General features: G+C 41.2%; 1 protein-coding gene across 1 annotated transcript in view; it reads right to left on the reverse strand.

Annotated features, from left to right (window-relative positions):
• The window catches only part of nbas (NBAS subunit of NRZ tethering complex), a 253161-nt gene that overhangs the window by 152535 nt on the left and 84341 nt on the right, over nt 1-16285 (reverse strand). The window contains 6 exon segments of the mRNA XM_034700252.1: nt 1518-1630; nt 10316-10470; nt 10597-10674; nt 10952-11054; nt 11135-11257; nt 14767-14829. Of these exon segments, the coding sequence (XP_034556143.1) occupies nt 1518-1630; nt 10316-10470; nt 10597-10674; nt 10952-11054; nt 11135-11257; nt 14767-14829 (635 nt within the window).

Below are 16285 nucleotides of genomic sequence, written 5' to 3' on the forward strand. Positions count from 1 at the left end.
AACCTGTCGTTCAGATGAGAGTAATTACTTTTTTGAGAGGTTTAAAACTTTTCACAATTTCAGATCAAGACACAGAAACTCAGGAGAATCCATCTTTCATATTTTCTCAACTTTCAGTGGAGAAGCTGAGAAATAGCATGTTTAGTGCCTCCACATGCTTCTGTGCTTTCTATGCACCCTGCTGAGGATCTTTATGGCTCGGCATAACTTAGGGCGAGGCCTTGAGGGAATTCTGGGTTGGGTGATGTGTTGGAAGCTTCGCCTTAGGCTCTGTAGGAGGGCTGCAGGAGACAGCCTGAGATGGATTACATATGCTTGAATTCTTTCTTACTTGTGCATGTTTATCTCAAGAGTGTGCAAAGTTACAGGGGTACGGCTTTTATACTTGTACCAAAGGAGAAGTATTCTGTGTCTTTGTGTTTTGACTGTATCTCGGTCTTCTGTGAGTTCAAAAATTACAATGAAAGCACTGCAGGCAAGGCCAAGGAGAGAGTCTGTGCTAAGGCTGTGAAAAAAGGGTTTTTGACTACAATCACAGAAGCAAAACTAAAAGCACAAACACAAAAGAGTATTAATTGAAGAGCCTTCCTTTTTTCTTACATTCTCTCTTTCTCTTGTCCTTCAGTGTTTTTCCTCTGTTTGAATACTTTGTAAGTTTTCAAATGTCCTCGCTGTTCTTGCCGGTGAGAATGAGTTGGCAGAGGAAAGATGATGCGAGTAGACAGCGGGGAGTGAGGAGAAAGTCGAGTGAGAGTAAGGGGGCAAAGAAGGAGTGGAGAAAAAAAGATAAACTCTAGGATAAGTGATGCAAAGAGAGAAAAGGTTGGCTCCCTCTGTCACAGCGGTTTTATGCAGGCAGCTCAGTTTGATGAGGGCAAAAGGGGGAAGAAAGCACAGGCCTGTGAGGCAAACAACACCTCGGTTCAGAGGTGAGGCAATGTGGGGCCAAAGCTGGTTCATTCCGGCTCCACAGTCTCCTTTAAAGGAGAAAGCCATACCTTGGAAAACTGCTGCGTTGTGGTACCAATGTGGAGCCAGAGCAGAGAAGGAAAGAAAGAGTGTGGAGGTGAATACTGATGGGTCAGGTTTACAGATGGATCAGAGGTATAAAAAGAGACGTGTGTGTTTGTGTGTGTGTGTATTTTTGTGCGAGTATGTTTGAGGGAGCAAACAGGCAGAGACCAAACACTTCAATCCTAATTAGTGCCATCAGGCAGATGTTGTTTGCTCAACAGTTGAACCATAAATAACACTATATATAGATATAGTGGTATAAAGGAGGGACATATGGAAATATGAAAGAACCGACAGCAGGAAGGAGGACATGTAGGATGGTACATTGGTAAGAGAGGTGACAGACAGCGTCCTTGCATCTTCTGCATGTCTGACTTTAAATCATGCACACTTGAACAGAGACTCCTTCAACAGTGCAGACAACACATTCAGATTCAAAATCAAGAACCCTTTTGTTTATTTCAGCACATGTTTTTTTGCTGGATAAAGATATTTCCTGGTACCTTGCAGGGGCAGGATGTTGACGCTGAAGTCTGCCAGTTGGCCAAGGGCGCTAATAAGGTCCAGCTCGTCCTGGACAGCTGGAGGACAGTCTGTGATCAGTTGGAGACACGCCCTGATGAAGACAACAACCAGTTAAATCCATTGACTGTACAGAGTAAAATAAGAGGGTGAGTTATAATACAATGTATGCCCCTTACAGTTGGCATAAATAAAGAATTGAGGCATATAGATGACAGAGGTTTTCGTATCAGGATGTAAACATGTCCAATTTTGCTGTAAAAAAAAAAGGGCAGTTTAATATGGTTTATGGGTTTAAAGGAGTTCCTTAGCTTATCGAACGAACACTTGAGGATATGGAGTTTCTTGCACTTAATTGGCTATTCTTTTTAAAAAGTTAAATTAAATGTAAAAAGACAACCAATTCTATCACTGTGCTACAGTTAGAGGTTCTTTAAAACAGGGAAATGTTTCTTACAAAAAGCTGTATCAGTCTGCTCAAGGGGTGACCAAGTGGATAATCATTTTGGACACCAGAGAGGTGAACTACTGGAAATTGTAGCAACACACCAACACTCTTGTGATCCGAAATGGAACTTGTATTATGGAAAGTGACGTCAAATCAAAGTTGGACATTTTGGAATCTTTGAAATATGCAATATTTGTCGCAGAAAGAGCCGCTAACTAGGAGGAAGTTGTAACAAGATACACTAAAAACAACGACATTCTAAAGATTCAGCTTCAAGCTCTTTCATTTTAGATTTACAAACATTCAGTGACACCAGCTCCTTGAGTTTCAAGCCATTTTGCAATAAATTCCAGGTTGATGGTGCAGAATACCTAAAAGCCCTTTTCCCAGCTTCTGTACGAGCTTTTGGGACAGAAAGCATTAAAAAGTCCTGGGAACGCAGTGAGTACTGTCCAGCACTTTTCTGTGTGATGAAGGCACAGAAGTAGTTTGAAGTCTTCTTGAAGACAGAATGATAATTTATGCTCCAGTTTAAAGTAAATACTGCCATAAAGCTGGCTATGCTTTAGGACTTAATTGTGATGTTCATGTGCTTGAAAGAGTGATGGAAACTAATCAAGATTTTAACATCCATATCAAGACAGTTCACCAACCATGGTCACTTCTTGTGCAAAAAAACAAGCTTGCGACCAACTTTAGACTTCAAAAGTTCAGAACACAAATCAATTGTGGACATTAGTGTGGCCATGTCCACTTCTTTTCAACAGCCCATGCTTTTTAGAGTTGCCAGGCAACAATCAAGGACTCTAGAAAGGTGTCTTTTTTTTAAGGCTCAGTTTTTGTATGGTTTACAGAAAACAGGATAAACTGTGTTTATTTGCTAGATGTAGAACTGTTGAGTTCAAGGTTTGATCCCTTCAGAAAGAAATGTTTTTATGTTAAATGAACCTGATCAGATGATTGCTGTGGCTTCCTAGCAAATTATTGAACTATTCCTTTAAGAACATGGCAAGAGAAGTGAGAATTAAAAGCCTTTGCAGTCATTGACTGTTCTCTATGTGGGAATTTGTTTTAGATAGTGGAAAAAGCCCTGACTTACTTATTCTGACAGTACTAGGAATAAATGATTGTCCTGAAATTCTGAGTAGGGATGACTTTTTGAGTTTTACAACTTTGGTACATAGTTTGAAAGTTACAGGCAAAGTTATACAAATTAATCTGGAGCGATAAAGTTTCAACATCATGATGAGAAACATGAGACCACACAAACGGATTTATTTACAAAGTCTAGACTAATTTGACAGATCCACGACAGGGGAGTTTTCTCTTGCAACACAATCCACACTCATTAGCCTTAATAGGATTATGTATCACATCACTTAGCATATGTAACAGCACACTCAATGTGTGAGTGTGTGTGCCTGTTTCTGATGTGAGTGCACTCTGTAATTTCTCAGTTTTTTTGTAACATCATTATACAGAAAAGCTAAATACAGCATTAGAAAAAAATGGAATAGTTTCTTTCTGAATAAATAAATCCCACATAAAACAACAGCTGAGAGAAGGGAGAGGACACGAGTGTCTGTTCAGCTCAGATGAGGAAACTTGTCCTTGGGGTGTGTATTCAACGAGGAAACTCGCTCTGACCAAGAGTTTTCTTTAACCCTCACAGTTTGTGATCAAAGATAAGTAACCTCAGACACCCTGTGCAATAAAAGCAATTGAAAACATACAAGTTTACTTGATATTGTTAGCAGACAAGAGTGCACACACTCCCTCATCACACAGCCTCCCACTCTTTGAGCATGGCTGGTGTTCCTGCCAGGAACAAGAGGTTTGTCCTGGCAAATGAGAGCGGAGGAACGTAAAGGGCTGTGGATGGGCGAGAGAGACAGAAAGAGGGCATGTTGATTATGTACTTGTGCTGTGAAGAGTCTGCAGGCGTTTGGGTGTGTGTGTGTGTGAGTGTGAGTTTGTGTGAGTGTGTGAGAGTGGGTACTGCATTAAAGAAGATTTTGGCAGTTTTTTTAATTCTAGTCACCATGTGCGCTGGGAAGTGGTTTTCAATGCAACACCATCGTAATGACCTTGCACAACTTTTGACCAAACCATGCACAGTACCAAAAATATAATGACACAATCATCCTCTGATTTTTTCTTTCTCTTTCTGTGTTCTTATGTCACTCTGCTTCTACTCTCTCCTACTCTCACAAGGCCGCGCAAGATGAGCTTTCCGAAACATTAATCAGAGAGACTATCGGAGACAAAATTATTCTGGCTTATTTTCAAACTACACTTTTTTATGAACAATAGATTTTGAAATATGTGTCTTCTTCTTTTAGCTATTATTACTGTTTGGACTGTAGTGTTGTATTGCATAGTACTAAAAGGAAGTTATTGACTTGGACTGTGAGTTTAAACAACACTGATAAGAAGTTAAAAACTCCAGGAGAAAAGTAATGACACTTGACTCGAATGTGAGAAAATTGAACTTTACACTGGTTGCCTGTTAACTTTAGGGTCCAGTTCAAGGTTTAATTAATTGTTTTTAAGTGTTTAAATGGTCTGGCACCGTCTTATTTACCAGATCTTGTACAGCCTCACAGTACTTCCAGAGCACTAAGGTCATCAAACCAGCTGCTCCTGGCAGTACCTCGGTCCAGACTCTCTACTCGTGGGGACAGAGCCTTCTCAGTGGCGGCCCCAAAGCTGTGGAACAGCCTACCTTTTCAGGTTAGAGCTGCACAGTCTGTTGAGCACTTTAAAACACTACTGAAAACTCAGCTTTTCTCCTTGGCGTTCAGTCCCAGCTAAGAAAGAATCCTTGGCTAATTTACTTTTTACTCTTTTTATTTCCTAAATTGAGCTCTTGCTATTCTTTTATTGTTTTTATTTATTATTATATTTGTGTATGATTATATTGTTTCTTAATAACTGTACAGCACTTTGGTCAACTGAGGTTGTTTTTAAATGTGCTTTATAAATGAAGCTTGACTTGACTTTACCGCACTTTACATCAATGTGACATAAAATATGACATATTTAGGAGGCTACAATGACTTTGACCAATTCAACTAAAGATCTGCATAAGGATCAAATACCATTATAATTTATATTTGATCGGATAACAAATCACAGGCATTGTTTCTGTTGGGATTTCCATAAGATGGTCTAGATCTTAATCAATCACAATACACCCTTTTAATGAAATTGTTTCTACTAGCAAGAAGGTGTATTTTGTTTCAGTGGATCAAGGAAAAACCACCAACAGTGACACAGTGGTACAGATAGGTATACAAGGTTATACCAATGGAGAGCCTCTCCTCAAAGTTAAAAGGGAACAACAGATATTTTTTTGAAATTTGGCAACCAGTGTTAGTTTATCTACCCAATGAAATTACAGATTTGTTACAAAAAGGCGGAGTACCTCTCAATCTGAACCCTATTTTATAAATAAGAATTGCATTTTCCCATCCCCTTTTGCTGTTTTGGCGGGTTGCCGTTAGCCCTCTTTGGGAAGGGCTTGTGGCACGATGCCTCGTATATGTTTACCTCTTTGCCAGTGCGTGTTTTGCTACTTGAGCGGCATGTGCTATAGGGCGTTGCTGTCTGGTTGTGAGTCTTGATCTGGGGGCTGTCGGGTTATTGTCTTCTTGTCTTGTTTTGTTTGTATCTTGTGGATTGTTTTGGTGTTCTGTCCAATTCAACTAAAGATCTGCATAAGGATCAAATACCATTATAATTTATATTTGATCGGATAACGAATCAAAACTTGACAACTTATAAAAATTAACACTGGGGCATAAATCAGTATGATACTGCATGTTTAAAGAATATTATTAGTTTAGTATTTCAATATTAAAGTTTGACCCATGTCCCATCTGTTAACATGAAGGGGCGTGCCTTAAAGCTTATACTGTAGCCCAGGCATGTCCAAAGTACATCCCGGGGGCCAATCGCAGCCCAAGGTCCATTTATTTATGGCCCCAAGCTTCCATCTTAAATTGTACTATTTATAGCACAGAAGTTAATCACCTTCTGAATCATCTGTACATTTGCAGTTTCTTTCAAGCTTACAAACAAAACTAAAGTCAATCCAGAAACGTCTCAAAAAGCTTCATATGGACTACTTTTATATAGCCAAAGCTCTGGGAATTCTGCAAGACGGCAATAAAGAAACACAAGAACTCTTAAAGTTGACAGGTTTCCAAATTAATGTTTTTATCATGATGTGAAAATTTTCTTGATGAACACTAAAAGTTCAGAAGACACAAAAGAGGACACAAGACAAGATCAAAATTATGAAATTGTGCAGAAAAGGCCAAATTTGGTGCATAACATTTTTCGGAATTCAGGAAAATTATTATTTATATCATAAAATGTTGTCTGCTGGTCAGAAAAGTTTTAAAAACAACATGAAAAAGAAGTGTGATGAAATCCAGATCCTGATCCTGCCATAGAAAAATTAGACAATATTTTTTCCCACATTGCCCGACCCTAATGAAAAACATTTTCCTCCAGAAATAGATAAAGTCTGCTAATGTTTACGTGGCTTGTGGAGAACTGAGGACTTCCTAGTTACTGATTTAATGAGAAGATTTTTTTTTAATAATTGTTATTAAATAGATATTTCATATATAACTTTTATGATTCCTAAGTCTCTGTAGGAGCCACTGGCCCTGAGGTATTCTGACAACATCAAATGTGGCCCTCTTTGAAAAAAGTTTGGACACCCCTGCTGTAGCCATTTAGAGAGAGGAACTCTGTCTTGGCTTCACTTTTGAGGAACTGTTGTCCCATCCAATTTTTTTATGCAGTTAGTGGTTTAAAAAGTCCTGCTTTGTTTACTTCAACTTCTACTTATTATTGTTGACTTTTACTTTACATTTTTGATTTTTTTTCTGTTCATGAGGATTTCTACTTGTTTTAGAATGCAGTAGTGTATTGTGTCAAAAAAATGATGTTGCAAGTATTAAAAAGAAAAGTAATAATAAGAAAAAGTATTGTGGAACTTAAAGAAGTGTGTGCTTTTTACCTCAAACCACCAACCAACAACATGGGCACACTACTACTAAAAACTGAATACTACTGAATACTACATACTGAATTAAGTCATGAAACACACCTCTGTGTAAAAATATTGGTTAGTGAAGCATTAAAATGAGATATGTTGATGTAAACTGTTTGTGTGAAGTACCTGTTGACTGTGTTTGTACTCCTTTGTCTAGCTCCTCTGTGCAAGTGAGCACCTCTCAGTCGGACAATGAGTGTACCTCTCTTCTGTCTATCCTGATTGATCCTGTGGGATCACTCCAGCGGTGGGGGGGATTCCCTTGTTTGTTTTTTTTAAGAGGAGTACTTTCTGTCCTTGTGTAAACCCAGTGTCCCCGACCCCATCATTTTGAGGACACAGGCAGGAGCCGATGTGTGCTTGTTCCGGCATGTGTGTCATTGGTATTTAGTACAAGGGATGAAATGTGTGTCTGTGGAGCAGTTATTTTAATCCCAGGGACACAGGCAATTGATTAATTTCAGAACGACAGGCTCGTGTTTGGAGACTGCTTTCTGTCTCATATCTCAAATTCATATGCAGCAAACACACACAGCAGGAGTGTTACAATTGATGATGTTGTCCGAGTGTGTGGAGGGGGGCCTCTATATTAGTTACTATAAATGAATGACGACCCAATTACTGCCCCACTTCCCCACAAGGAACAGACGGTGAGGTTAGACACCCGGCGGCCTCCCTCTGAGATCTATAACCAGCAACAGACACTCATGCAATCACATGCAAATACTTAGCACAAAACTTAGCATTACAAACAGCATAGTCTTAGCATAGTCTTCATGTCGTATTGAAAATAAGTTAGAATAAAAGCAAACACTGCTGTGTTTTCTATGTCAATCTCAGAGATCAGATATCCACTCATTCAGAAATAGATCATGTTGTGAAGACATTAACAACAAGTCATGACAGACTTAAGCGGAATTTTTTTCTAACGCGACAGTTCAGAAGATATTAAGATTTTGCCCAAATAAGGACATGACTGACTTGACTCCCGGACGGGAACACATAGACTGTAAATAAAAATGGACAGCGTTGCTCTGCCTCTTCCCGTTGTACGGTTCTGAAGCCAAAAAATCCCACTCCTGGGCGCCGCCATTGTGCAGCCAGAGCCTGTGAAGCCACTGTAATAAGCTCTACCCTACAGGGTGACGTCACAAGACGCTGTGTGTCCTTTGAAGTTTCACTCCACGGCGGCTGTGAATCAAAGTAAACCCGGAAGTAAAACCCCGTTTTTTAAACTCTAATAACTAATGAAAAAGAAACTTTTCAGGAAAAAGAAGCCTTGAACACAAAACACTCAAATACTAACTACATATCACCACAGCATACAGATGTGAGAAACATTCGTACGACGTGTATTTATTTTTTAAAGTTTGACTGCTCCCCCATTCAAATGAATTGGGGAGACGGATTTTTTCACCTATACTGAAGCCAACCACCAGGGGGCAGTCACACTGCTGAAAGCCTCACCACCAGCCACCGGAACCTCTCCCTTGGCTTGGAGGCTCAAACTCTGCCTCTTTACGTCACACTCTGCCTGGTTGAGTTCCGCATTTCAATATGGCTGCCGCCATTGATTGCCTTCAAAACAGTGCTCAGGAACAGATTGGTGATGTCACGGATACTACGTCCATATTTTATACAGTCTATGGTAAGACTGCATACACTTTTACTTTCCAATATTTGTACATCCAACCTTTATTTTTAATTACTGCATGTCTTACATTAATCATTTCGCCAAAACTAATATATATCCACAGATTCCACATAGAAATTTAGAATCTATAGGAGAGGGACTGGGTTTTAGTATGGGAAGCAGCTTAGAATTGTTTGTAGTACATTTGTAGTCTAAGTAGTATTGACCAATCACGTGTCAGCAGGCATCAGTATGAAGAGCAAAAGCATGACGTCCCGGCTCCCGTCGATAGTAACATGAGGGCCATTTATTTATCTCTGCAAGCAGATAACACATGCAAGTGCAGCTAACACTCTCCAGATCATATTGAGGAAGACATCAGATTGACGCTGCACTACAAAAGCCAATCAGCATTCAGTTTTCCAGACTTACTTGGATCATTCAAAATGACCAATCTAACTTGAATTTAACAAATGAGAACTTTAAAAATTGTTTTCTTGTCCTCTTGAGGCTAGACCTGACAAAGCTTGTTTTTTTAAAATGTCCATCATGGCGTTATTATTATGGCAAACTTAAGACATGCTACATCCAAGTACATCACAAGATAACTGTTTTCTTTCTCAAATGCATACTGCCAAAATAAGTCAGAGTGAAGCCTCTGTAAGTTCTCACCAGAATCAGATGAATAGGCACTACTTCTACAAGGGTATGAAATGAATCAACAAATGACAGCGTTAAGTTTGCAGACATACTTCACTTTGCTTGATGTTACTACATGGGAACTTTTCAAGTTGTTGATATGACTGTAAAAAATGTGGAACACAAAGTAGAGGGCTATTGCCAACTACTACACTGAACACTGGAAAAGGTTGGCCATTATTCCTAGTAGTAAGTATCATTTGATGAAACCTGATGTGTTCTGAGAGTGCTCCGAGGTATACCAAACTAAATGTAAAGTAGGACTCTAAATAAAATGAGAGGGGGCGGCAGTTCAGCTCTTGTAGGGGAGCTGGCAGTCCCGGTCCTAACCAAACGGCAACCTCCGGTCTAAGAATATGAGTCCTATGCGGAAGTGCTAAAAACTGCAGTTCATCGAGGATCCTCTTGAGGCTGACTCCAGAAGTACCGGAAACCACATACACACCAATTCAAGAAAGACAATCTTTACAGCAGAGATAAACATGTTTACAGCCTGGTACAAAAGACAAGAGTAGTCTGGATAACTCATTTCTCAATCAGCTCACACTGTACGGGGGTGAATATTTTTCTAACGCAGCAATTTAAAAGATATTGAGATTACGAGTTTTCCAATGAGAGGCACAGCTGACTTGATTGACAGGCGGGAACACTGTAGCTGTTGGCTAGGAGGCTCAAAGCTCGCCTCTTTACATCACAATCACTCGACAGCAGCAATATGGCTGCCGCCAACGATTGGCCTCAAAACAGCGCTTCAGAAACAGATGGGTGATGTCACAGATACTAAGTCCATATTTTATACAGTCTATGGTCCCAACAGTGTCAGCATTTTATCCCCCCTCTCTCCCTACATTTCCTGTCTTTTTCCAATAAAGGCAAAAAACTCAACTTAATACTTAAAAAATATATTTCACATTATTGGCCTCCTCACCTGGCCAGACCCATGCAGGGGTCTGTGAGTGTTGTGGATGAGTTGAAGTACTCTCTGGCAGCAGCCAGCACTAACTCTGCGCTGCTGTTGTAGGCCACCTTCAGGGCGCAACCTTTTCCCCGGAAAGACAAGCTGACAGGAACATCCTGGTTTTCCTGGTAAACATAAACATGATATTTAGTGAGCGATAAGACCGGGACTTTCAAACTTTTTAAAAGTTTACAGACTTTTGGACAGAAAGGAACACTGTAAAGAATAGAGAGGAGTCAGATTTCACTCACCTTGGAGCAGTGCATGAGCTGCCCTGCCAGGCGTACGTTCTCCACACGGCTCGAGCACAGTAGGGACTCAACAAAGACCTGCAGCAGTCAGAGAGGAGAGGAGATATAATTCAAGTGATGATACAGTCGTCAAAGTTGTTACTTTGTTTGATAAGTTCCAGTGTGGAGCTCTGGATTGGTTCAGAAGGTGGTAACACATAGCTCTATGTGTGAACTATGGAGAGTAGTTAAACGTGTGAAATGTGACACTCTGCCACGTCTCATCACAGGTCTCATTTTTGAAAATGAACACTATTTAGTACAAATGGGATTGTTTCATATAATAGCCTTTATCTGTGTGGCTAGGGAGCAGTACCTGGTGACATGTCTCTGCTTTCAGACAGGTGTAGACGTTCTGCTGCATGTCGAGCAGATCCTGCAAGAGACCTCTCCACACCGTCTCACTCACTGGAGGATTTCTGCACACATGTACATGAAATTTAAGTACACTCATGGGATCTGAAAAGATACTTGTGCTTGATTTTCACAGCTTCCGTACTTGCGGCCTGTGTGGCGGCACAGTTTCACCATCAGTTGGTGGGCTTCCTCTTCACTGTTCTGGCTGTTCTTCACATAGGAGATGGGTTTCTGAAGGCCGTGCTTCTCCAAAATCTCCACCACACTGTTGTAGTATATGCACAGAGGATCCAATTCATGAAAGAAAAAGTGTCACACAATGGGCAATACAAATATAATCATAGAACCTCACACAAACCAAAGATAGAAACAGTTTCAAATCACAGAAATCAACAGACTTTCTCTGTAAAAGCAAAGAACAGGATGATTGGCAGCAGCAGGTATCACATTTGGAAATGCCAAAGAAAATGAAGAAACCGGAATAAAATAAACCTGAAAAATCCAAAAGAGAGGGCAGATGAGACGACAGAAGATGTGTACGGTCGGAGCTGTATTATTTTGGCAGCACAAAGTAATTTGCAAGCCACGGTGCAGATGGAGAAAGTGTCAAGCTAGACTGCAGAGCAACATGATAAACTGCATGCCAACCAGACAGCAACTCTTCGCTAGCGTGTGTTTGTGGGTGTCTGGGAGCATGAGGATGCTGGCAGTCTCATATGACCGAGGAAAAGAGTGTGTATGTGTTTGTGTGTGTGTGTGTGTGTGTGTTGGAGTGGGATTAGCGTGACAACCCCCCAGTCTCAACAGGGTCGTGCTGCTACAGATGTTTGCCCTCTGCTGCAACTCATTACCATAGTAAACAGGTGCCTCAGTGTGTGTGTGCGTGTGCGTGTGGGTGTGTGTGTGTGTGTGTGTGTGTGTGTGTTTGTAAGCAAAAGTGCAGACAACAAGTCTTGCTATTTACAACCGTGCTGTGCATGTGTGTGTGTGTGTGTGTGTGTGTGTGTGTGTGTGTGTGTGTGTGTGTGTGTGTGTGTGTGTGTGTGTGTGTGTGTGTGTGTTAACTGGAGTGTGAATGTGTGTATATGTGGGAGTGTCTGCATGTTCCCTGTGCACATATTAATGTGCCAGCAAGTGGTAGTGGCAGCAGCTGAAAACAGCTTTTATTCTGGAGGCGCTCTGAGAGTAGACACTTTGCATTTACTGCCTGATTCATCCGGGTAAGAGCGTCTGTGTGTGTGTCTGTGTGTCTGTGTGTGTGTGTGTGTGTGTGTGTGTGTGTGTGTGTGTGTGTGTGTGTCTTTGTGTGTGTGTGTGTGTCTGTGTGTGTGAGTCACAATGCTCCAGAACACTCATGAACACACTTCCAAGGCTCCCCAGGGTATGTTGTGTGGTGAATGTTTGTGTGTGGCTGCATGTAAATATGTGCGGATATTTCTTCTGTAAAGGGCAAAGCTAAACTCTGACACAGGCTTTCCTGGTACTGCTTCCTCCTCCTCATCATCATCATCATCTAAGTCCCCTTCAGGCAACCACCCCCTGTCCCACCCCTTGCCTTCATCCTTACGCTAACTTACTTCCTCCTCATCACTTCTCTGTGTTCAGAAGTTCACCCGTAGGAGAGAGAGAGAGACAGATAATAAGAGAGAGACAGGCAGGCAGGTGATTTTAACCCGTAACAGAGAAAAGGCCTGAAGCTGTTTGAATACCAGGGGACACACAGCGGTCCTTTGATAGCAATTGTGTGTGTTTGCGTGAGTGTGTTGACTGCACATCCATGTCTCCTCTTGTTTTTCATGTTTTCCATCAGGCCCATATAACAGGGGGGAGAGAAGTAATAAGAAGTACTGTGATGCTCTAGAGCGACAGAGTAATTGAAGTCTATGTGACTTATTGAACCCATTTTGTAGAAATAAGAGACTTATTCACTACTGTTGGTTAGAATTATTTTGAACATATTTTATTATTTCACTTTCTTTGTTTGTCAAGCTGGTCAGAATATCTGTGCCTTTAACTGTCCTGCTGATGTGAATTGGTGCTGCTGTTAAACGCAACTGATTGGAGTAAATTGGCATCTGAGCATGTGCATGGAAATGAAGGCATGGGCTGTTTTCGAAACTGCCTGTGACATACTACCTACAAATGTAGTATGCAGTAAGTACTGCGTAATGCGTACTGCGTTTGAAGGTAGTATATAGTATTACTGCTCATTTACAAGGGACTTCCACCAGATCCGTGTCTGGTCTGTCTCTGATCCACTGCGGTCAGGTACGGAGCAGGACTGCCGGACATCTGGAGTCGTATGACGAAGGTTTTCTCACGGCAATCACTGAATCAAGGATTCTCCTCCTCCTCTCTTCATCCATGTTGTCTTTATCAGCCTCTAAAAACCTCTGACTTGATGACTCCAGGCCGGCCTCAGCTCTAAATTACATTTTTTTTCTCATAGTTAAGTTAATAACAATCTGACGATAACACAGAGTGTTTTATTCTGAAAATGAACCAGGTTTTTATTTTGTTTTGGTGCCTGACTTCCTGTCCCGCTCCATCTGTTCTGTGCTTAATTGATGCGTTGTGCTCCGGCATCAGGTGAAAATAGAGCTGTATCTGATCCGTTGCGTTCCGACCTGCCGGATCAGAGACGCAGCGGGGTTAACGCATTGACTAGAATAGAAACCTACCAGATCCGGTGCAGTGATGGATCGGAGACGGACCGGAAACGGATCTGGTGGAATTTGGCCGTTAGATCTGTTTTACAGTATGCTGGTCCAGGCGTTGCTGGATTTTCAGTTTTGGAGAGTGGAAGTAAGTAAAGGCCAAGCTGATAGCAAAACTGCTTCTTTAGCATCCACTTATGATTGAAAAAGTTAAGAAGTGGTTTATATGGAATTTAATCATTTTAACAGCACCTGAGTTCCCCCGTCAAAAAAGAAGAAAGAAGAAAAAAGCGGAACGAGTACTGTGCATTGTGGGAAACAGTACAGGAGGGAGACTGGTCTGATGCATACTAACACATCTTCCTGAATCACTACAACGTCTGGGTAGTTTTGGCATACTGCAGATTTTGCTCTTGTTCACTACATACTGCATACTGCATTTTGGCCAAATCAGTACGTACTGCTAGTATTGTAGGTGGTTTTGAAAACAGCCTATGATCTGAGCAGGGCAAGCAGCAACAGATTCTCTGACCGAAGCTTTGCCTTGTTTTTCATAGTTTTGTTCTATCTTAGGGAAGTAGAAGCATCTTTCTTAAGTAAAAAGGTTAACAGAGACTACCACTAGAGAAGTGCTTTTTGTATGTTAGCTGCTGCTATTTTGAACAAATTCAGTGTTTTTCTTATACTTTTATATCTGGAGGGCCTTTCAGTTTTTGACTACATGCAAGTAAGCCTGTTTTGGAAAGCATGAGTCAAAGTGGCAAAGAAGATTTTTGCTTAAAGTTGGCACCACAAACACTACAAAGTGAACATTTATCAAGCACAGCAGCACTTATCAGCACACTGATGGGCAGCTAACAGGTACAGCAGAGATAAATGGACAAAGAGCCAAGATGAATCCATTTTTTGTTCATCCAAAAAGTCCAAAACCTCAAAAACATTCAGTTAAACTTTTAGGGGCATCAAATCCTTGCAGCTCACCACCTGAAGGTAACTTTTTATTTTGTGGAAACTTGGCTCTAATCTGCACGGCTGACTGAACAGGATGGACAAGAGGAGTCAAAGGAGAGAGGCAGACTGACAGCTGAAAGACGGTGCGAGGAGGGTGCTGACGTACCTGAGATGCTTCTCAAGTTTGTCCACTTGATCATGGAGGGATGAGGTGATGTCTGTGTCAGGTCTGTGAGATGATAAAACACAAACAAAACAACATGTTAGTTCATATTCAAGCCATAAAGTAGCGATTTAATGAGCAAAAAAAGAAGGAGAACATTAAAAAGAAATTCATTAAGTATAAGAAAGTGTGTTCAAGTGTGTGTGTTGAGGCTTGTGCAGGACACACAGTGGACTGAATGTGTGGGTGTGTATGCAGCCAGCCACTGTGAGGTTGCACTGATTCCCCACTAAAAATAAAACCCCATGATGCCTTGCCTTGAGGCAATGGATTCTGGGTCAGGCTGGCCTGTCTGCCACAAGAGAACTGACCCTGATGAAACAACCTCCTGTGTGTGCGTGCGTGTGTGCGTCAGTGTGTTTTATCCTGCACCAGTGTGTTGGAGATTGTGTTCCAAACGCACGATCTCTCCACACAAAAATCTCGCCCTATCAATCCATTTCTCTGCACCCTCTCCTTCGTCTTCATCTCTGACTGTTTCTGCTGCTCCACCCCTTGCTCTTCCTCCTTTTAATATCCTTTTCTCCCCCATTCTGTCTCCCCCTCCCTCAGCGTCTAATCCCCTGCCCATTTCCACATTTTCCACTCTCTAAGGGTGAACGCACATTACATTCTTCTGAGCAGATTTAGACCTAATTAAGCTGTCTCAGAAAAAAAATCAGAAAATTGGGTTGAAACTATTAAGTCATGGGTTTCTCCTCTAGCTTGCAAATCTGTAATATTCTACGCTGGGATGGCAATTTTGGAGCTTAGCAAGTCAGGGAAATCACTCCTGGGAGAAATGTGAATTTGAAGGCCTTGCAGCTTTGCTAATCCAAACACTGCAGAAAGGAGGCCTGTCTGGAAAAGTGAAACCCTGCTTCAGAGAGAAACATGCACCAGTATTATATACACTCAAATATTTATACAGGAAGATCCTGCTTTGAGCAGTTACAACCTCAATTTCTAAACTGCAGTATTAAATGAGGATGAGGAGAATATTTTGAGTCTTGTGCAACCTGTTCAGCTGTGACTTAAGACACATATCTTGGAGTCGTACATCCTGTGTTACTGCCACAAATGAGTCAGTAAATGTGCTCAGTGAAATAAATTGCATTCCCTTGCTCGAATTGAATCAGATCACCTCATTTACTGCATTTTCACCTCTATTTCCTCTGCCGCATTTTTCAGCCAGAAGCTCTTCATCTATCAGAACATGAAGCAGAACAGGATTGGAAGCAGACTCACGCCTTCACTGAACGGTAGTTAGGATTGTTCCCGTACGCGATTGCAGGGCCATTAAAGTCAGTGTTTTCAAAGGGACTATTATTTAGGTAGGAGTTGGCTCTGATTAAAACTGATGAGAGAAAGATCTGTGGATAATTCAGAGAACTTGGCTGGTACTGGTTTTATTACACAGGTATGCTAAATATTTAATTCTGATTGGTCATTACAAAGCAACAGTTCCGAAAACGGTCTGATA

This window comes from Notolabrus celidotus, chromosome 13 (genome assembly GCF_009762535.1).
Source record: "Notolabrus celidotus isolate fNotCel1 chromosome 13, fNotCel1.pri, whole genome shotgun sequence".
In the NCBI taxonomy this organism is placed as follows: Eukaryota; Metazoa; Chordata; class Actinopteri; order Labriformes; family Labridae; genus Notolabrus; species Notolabrus celidotus.